The 6,381-nt window shown below is 47.8% G+C and overlaps 1 protein-coding gene across 1 annotated transcript in view; it reads left to right on the forward strand.

Annotated features, from left to right (window-relative positions):
• HDGFL3 (HDGF like 3) overlaps nt 1–6,381 on the forward strand; it is a 37,141-nt gene that overhangs the window by 27,110 nt on the left and 3,650 nt on the right. Inside the window, exon 5 of the mRNA XM_042824027.1 lies at nt 120–266. Coding sequence (XP_042679961.1) covers nt 120–266 — 147 coding nt within the window. The remainder of the gene's footprint in view (nt 1–119; nt 267–6,381) is intronic.

Consider the following 6,381-nt stretch of genomic DNA (forward strand, 5'->3'; position numbering starts at 1 on the left):
CGTATCCTCCCCAGTATACACATGATCAGGCAGATCTGCATTGCAGATACATTATAAAAGTGTCTTTCTAAGGCTGAAGCTCAGTTTTTGCTTTATAACTTTGTTGTTGATCATTTTAGAAATCCTCCAAGCAGTCACGGAAATCTCCTGGAGATGAAGATGATAAGGACTGCAAAGAGGAAGAAAATAAGAGCAGCTCTGATGCTGGGGATGCAGGCAATGACACAAGAAACACTTCTTCAGATTTGCAGAAAACCAGTGAAGGGGTAATCTTTCATTAGTATAATTCTCTGTACATGTGATTTGCTCCCAGAAGGCTGTGAAGTTAGGGGTGAAAGGCATTGTGTCACAGTGATCTGTGCATACCACGTGCAGATCCTTCTGCATTGCGTTTCAGCAGGTAGAATGTGTCTAGAACAGAAACATGGGGCTGGTCCCCCCAACCAATCCAAATTTTGCTCTAGTTAAATGATGGAATGAGAAAAGATGCTGTAAGCACTATTTTTATTCCAGCACTGGCATGGATGTCAGCTGAGAGTAACTCCTGAAAACCATGAGTTGCGATGATGCAAAGTTGATGCGAGAGCAGAATCAGACTGTTTGCACAATGCATTTTGCCTCACTGAAGAGCCTGCTTATCCTTTCACACCTGTTTAAAAGTTGTTCCATCCCACAGACTTCTTTAGAGTTCATGAGGATTCCTGTGCACCTTACAGTCTCTGCATATTGCAGATTTTAGGGCAGACCTTGCCTTGGGATATGGCCTTCCAAGGAGAAGGTGTGCAATGTATTGTATGCAATAGCATATATATTTAATTTTTAATGTGTGTATACATAAAATGTGTGCATACACATATATTTAATTATATATAGTGTATATATCATTGCATGCAGTTTCAGACACCCTCCTTGTATGCTTATGTCAGTGGTGTGTTTGTGTCAGCATTTTGTCACGACCACGGCAAAAGAGAGGAAAGCTGCAGTGCGGGGTATTGGCATGGGGATTGGTTAATCATCCCTTTAACAACCAGCACTATTTCTGTGCCTTTGGAGCAACACAAGCTTCTGTGCTCCAGCACTTACTGCTCCTCTCAGAACCAGTCTTGCATGGTTGGTTCGCCTGCCAAAGCTCTGATGCATGGCCAGCAGCTGAGCTGTGCTGTCATCAGAGCTGCTGAGTGACATGAATTCCAGGTCTGAGAGGGAACCTGACAGCACAGGCTCCCTTCTGACGTTGCTGAGGTGCCTTAGCATCCAGCTGCATGCTCAGCTTCAGCCCAGAAAACGCAGCCTCTGGGGAGCTGCTGTCATCTCGTGCTTAAGACTCCTCCAAGAGCTTCCTGCCTCCGTGTCTCTCTGAGGTACAAAGCATCAGGCTTGTGGCTCTTTGCCTTGTGAAGACTTTGGTGTGTGGCTCCTGTGGTCAGGACTCTGCCATTCTCCCAGTACAAGGAGGTGCCAGCCCAGCACCTCCCTCGAACCATCCGGGGGCTGCAGTGCATGGCTGTGTTCTGGCCGGCGAACACTGAGCGCCTTCCTGTCCTCAAAGAGGTGTTTGTGTGGAAAAAAATGACTGCAGTGGCTGTCTGAGCTGGCAAGAGGTTTAAGAAGGTTTGCTTTGTTTCCCAGGTTTGTAGCAGTGTCAGGGGATGACTGTGAACTTCAGGCACACTCTCCGTGTAAGAACCAAATGTTTCCTGAGTTAGCTCAGCCACGGGTTCAGTGACAAAAGTCCCCAAATCCAATCCCTGCTATTCTGTGTCAATAGCAGCACGAGCCGCCCGGCTCATCCACCGTCAGATGGCGCCAAGAGAACAGGCAGAAGTCTTGTAGAAAGAATCGGTGAGGCAGAGGAAAGAAAAGGTTTCCCAAGGAGGCTGTGGATGCCCCATCCCTGGAGGCATTCGAGGCCAGGCTGGATGTGGCTCTGGGCAGCCTGGTCTGCTGGTTGGCGACCCTGCACGTAGCAGGGGGTTGGAACTAGATGATCTTTGTGGTCCTTTCCAACCCAGGCATTCTGTGATTCTAGGAAAAGGATGAGTTTGGGGCGTCTCGAGCAGAGAGCTGCATTACCCTGTGCTGGTTACCCACTGGGGCTGGCGGGCTGGGAGGTGCTGCACAGCTGTGGGGACGCGGAGCCCCGGCCGTCCCACGGTGTGCCCACACAGGGGCTGAGCGGTGTAGCAGATCTGGTCTTCCTAACGTGAGGGAGCAGTCGTGTTTGGCAAAGCCTGGCCCTCCAGCTGCGGGCTGTCCCCCTCTCCGGGTCAGAGGAGCTCTGTCTCAGGCACACCTGTACCCTCCGCATCCTGGGGATGCTCCTGAAAAATTACCTGGAGCCGAGCCGTGGCCGCAGCGCCTTCCCCTGCTCTTTGTTAATGAAATGCCTGGCCTCCAGGGGGCAGAGGAAAGCTCAGAAATGGCCTTCCTAAAGACTCAAAGCTCAGAGCAAATAAAAGTATTTCCAGCACTATGATGACTTTTTTTCAGCCAATTTCATACCTTCCAAGGGCTCAGCTCGAGATGTTTTTTTATCCCTGGGATTGACAAAACTGCTTTCTTTCCTTATCTCTTCTTTTCTTTTAGCTTCTCTCTCATCCTTGAGATCTACAGACAGTCCTTGTGCCCAGCTGTAATTGCACTCACCACCACCACCTGCAGCTCAGGCTCTTGCTCTCACTGTGCTGTGTGTCCTATTCCCTCAGTGGAAAGATATAAGGTTTTACTGTCTACTATTAGTGAACTAACCTACCTAAAATAACATTCCTGAAGTAAGGCAGCCCACCCCAGAGCTTGCTCAGTCCCCCGTGACAATTCTCTGCTGTTAAATACTGAATGGTGCTGGCTTTTCCAAAACACCCCATAAACAGAATATTCCCATGGAAAGGGATCCATGGCTCTGTATGCCTTTCTTTATAGGGTGCAGCATTAGCTCACAAATCAGTGAGTTCATGGCAACATACTTGCATTCTGCAGGTAAATCTCCTGCAACCTGTGTGTTTGGTTCTTGGCTGGCTGATGTTAGAGCTGACCTCCTCAATCGCTGTTACTTTCACTGCTCTGGATGCCCATATAATCAGCCTGACTCCTGACCGTAGTCTCTAAGCTATAAGAAAGTATTGACTGTTAAGCTCAGCACATTGGGGTTGTTTTTTCTTGAGGCATTTACTGTTTTATTTGCTAGTCCAGATACTGTCTTGATAAGTGAGAGTTGTGTTGGTGCCTGCCTGTGTAAGGATGCCCATGGATGCTTTTCAGGAGGTGAATTATTTTACTGTCTTTGAAAGGCTAGATTTGTTGGAAATTCAATATGCGTGTTGTTAGGTTTGGGTTTTTGCTCCTGCTGCAGCCAGAATATTGAAGTGAGATAAAGGACTCTGATCTTTTTACTCACACTGACAATCAGTTGCTAACATGGGAGGTGGTGGATCTATTTGTGGAGGCAACTGCTTGCCAACATAAATAAGGGGATCAAAATCTGCTCCAAAATTACTGCCATCTGATACTATTGCAATTGGGAGAACATATTTAAAACAGCCTGTGTCCAAGGCACGTTCTTCTGCTGTGATGTTCTTGTGGGGTAGCAACAATTCTGCTTACAGTTTTAAGAGAAAAGCGTTATGGCCATGCTGGCCTGGCAAACCCAGGTTCACCATGGCTTTCTGATGTGATTTTAAGCAGTTTGCTTTGGCTCTTCCTTTTTTTCACTTCCCAAGAAAAACGTGGACCAGACTGCACAGCAGCTTTGGGGTTTTATCAGCGTTAAACACATAGCATTTAGGGCTCTATTCAGTGTAAAAGCATTATGTGGGCATTCTGCCAGAGAACTCAAATGGAATGTGCACTCCTTTCAAGTAAGTTAAAATCTACCCCTCCAAAAAAGATAACTTTGGTAAAAATGCAGAGTAAAAATTTCTGTGCAAAATGACATGGAGGCAGGCAGTGAGCTGCTGTGTGAAGGTGAGCAATGGCTGCTGCCTTCATACAGCTCTGGACAGCAGCACTGCTCAGCGAGGCAATGGAAGGTAACGCAGGAGGAGCATGAATGGCTGAATGCAAGCTGAGGTTCGAGCAGCTGGCATAGACGAAATAGACTTTCCGTGTCTCTGTCTGCACTGAATCTCGTAATCGTTTTGACCTCAAACCAGCATGGAATAACAACGATCATGAAGAGCAAGAAAATAATTTTCCTTCTGCCCATCCCAGAAGAGAACAGGAGAGCTGAGTCGCCACGTAATGCTAAAGAAGGAATTTTCAGAACAAAAAGTAAATTTGGGGGCTTATTTCTGTTCTCTGCTGTCTTTATGCTCAGTCCTTCTGTTAGAGCACCAGGTTCAATTTTATTGATGCCTGAAGCCTCTTGCTTGCATCATCCACATTGTGTGCTGTTTTTTCTGCATGCAGCAGCACAGACAAGTGCAGCACATTTTGCACTGTGCCTTACAGGGAAGCTGAGCGGTGTGTTCAAAGATGATGTGTGGGGATTTGTTTCTGAAGAGAAATGAAACCATGGAGACCATGGAAACTGCTTGGCTGTGCTACATCCTCCTTCAGCCACATCCTTGTTCAGCAGATGACATGGGAGCCCGGCAGTCACACTGCCCTGCTGAATGAAGGAGCCAGGAGAGATCCAGGTGCTCCTGCACAGCCGCACATCCCGTGGGCTGCATGCATGCGGGGAGGAGCACTGCTGGCTCCTGGGAAAGCAGGCAGTGTGCACGGGGCACACTGTGTGTGTCGTGATGGAAGAAGATGCTGCGAACTGCTGAAGTCCTAGAGCGTGGTTCATGCACCTGGCTCTTTGTTCTCCCTGCTGTGCTGCACCGTGGCCCAGCAGACACATCTGTGGGTAATGGAACTGTTAATGTTCGCAGCACACCACGTGAGCAGGGTGCTACCCAGCCTGCTGGCATTAACCCAGTGCTGCATAGTTGTTAATAAGTGCAAAGCTTTAGTGCTGCAAAAGGACAGCTTTCCTTGCCGGATCTGACAGCAGTGCTGCAGGGACCAACTGCTTCAGCAACCATTCAGCCTTACCAGGACTGGCTAGCAGCTGTCACTACGAACTTTGCTTGAAGGTGCTGATTGACTAATCGTTTGGCATTGCCCTATTGGGTATCTGCACCACCTTCTGAAGGGAAGAGAAATGGCAGTGAAACCCTCCAAGCCATGTCTCCAAACATCTGTAAGCACAATCTCATTGAATCTTAGAGAGCAGCGAAATCCTGGACCCTTGGTGCTTGGGATGAGCTACATCACTATGCTTCTCCAGGGTAGGCGGGGCTCAGGCTGCTGCCTGTGAGCCATCATTTGTGTGCAAGCATTTTGGAGTAACCCCTTCTCATGTGCCACTAGTCAGGATAGACCAGGACTCACAGGTGGAAAGTGCATTACTTACTGCTTGCGCTGCAGTAGTTTGCAAACCCTTTGTTGTTAGGACAGAAGAACCACAGTGAACTAACAGACCCCACAGTTCAGAGGAGCAGCCACCAGACTGGGATCCCAGTGGGCACTGGAATGCTCTTATCCTCTAGAGCAGAAAAGTGTATTCTTTTCTAGCCATGGCATCACGCACAGCAAGTATGATGGGCCAGAATGGGAGAGAGCTTGGGCAGCAAACTGTTTGTGCAGAATTGTTAAAATATCTTATATTCTCTTACAGATCCTCTGTAAAATGAAATTTCTGCCATCCCCAGTGGATTTAACCTGTCACCAAAACTCCATAATTTCTTGAGATGATTTTTTTCTTGGCCAAATACATTATCAGTGCCTTCATATTGCTTGCACGTTGTGTTTTTTTCTGTCTGTCAGGGTGTGGGTGGACAAGCATTAATGTCCTGAATTCTTTACAAGAAGGAAGGGTAAGGTAGCCAAGTAGCACTGCCTGTCTTCATGTTGTTGGATAAAAGTAGTGTGTCCCTGTGTCTGCAAGGGAGTTTAGCTCTCTCTCTTTAATGTGAAGAAACAGACTTGGAGATGCTTGCCAAGAGGCCATGGGGATGGTCTGATGCTGTTCCTGCTAGTGTCAGTGGAAGCCAGGGCTGACCTTGACTCAGTCTTGAAGTGGGAGTTTCTTCCTTTTCTGTCGTCTCTTTACAGTGAACTCCAAGCCAAACTATTTCCCTTTCAGAAGGAACGTTCAGACGCGTTAGCTATGAGAAGTGTTTATCTTTCTTTGTGCCTGTGAAGCGTTCATTTGTTTGAGCCAAAGAGCATCCTCACCACAGAGCATGCAGGAGTACAGCAGCCCTCAGCTCCTGCACGAGGCCATCAGTGACCCGGGCTGCTGGAATAAGGCAACATCTGGCTGTGTGTACTGCAAGACACTATTAAGGGATTGGGGAAAAAGAAAAACAGCTCGTTACACATGCGGCTTGAGTT

Source organism: Centrocercus urophasianus, unplaced genomic scaffold (genome assembly GCF_019232065.1).
Source record: "Centrocercus urophasianus isolate 14NV4802_14NV808 unplaced genomic scaffold, USGS_Curo_1.0 seq_23, whole genome shotgun sequence".
Taxonomy (NCBI): Eukaryota; Metazoa; Chordata; class Aves; order Galliformes; family Phasianidae; genus Centrocercus; species Centrocercus urophasianus.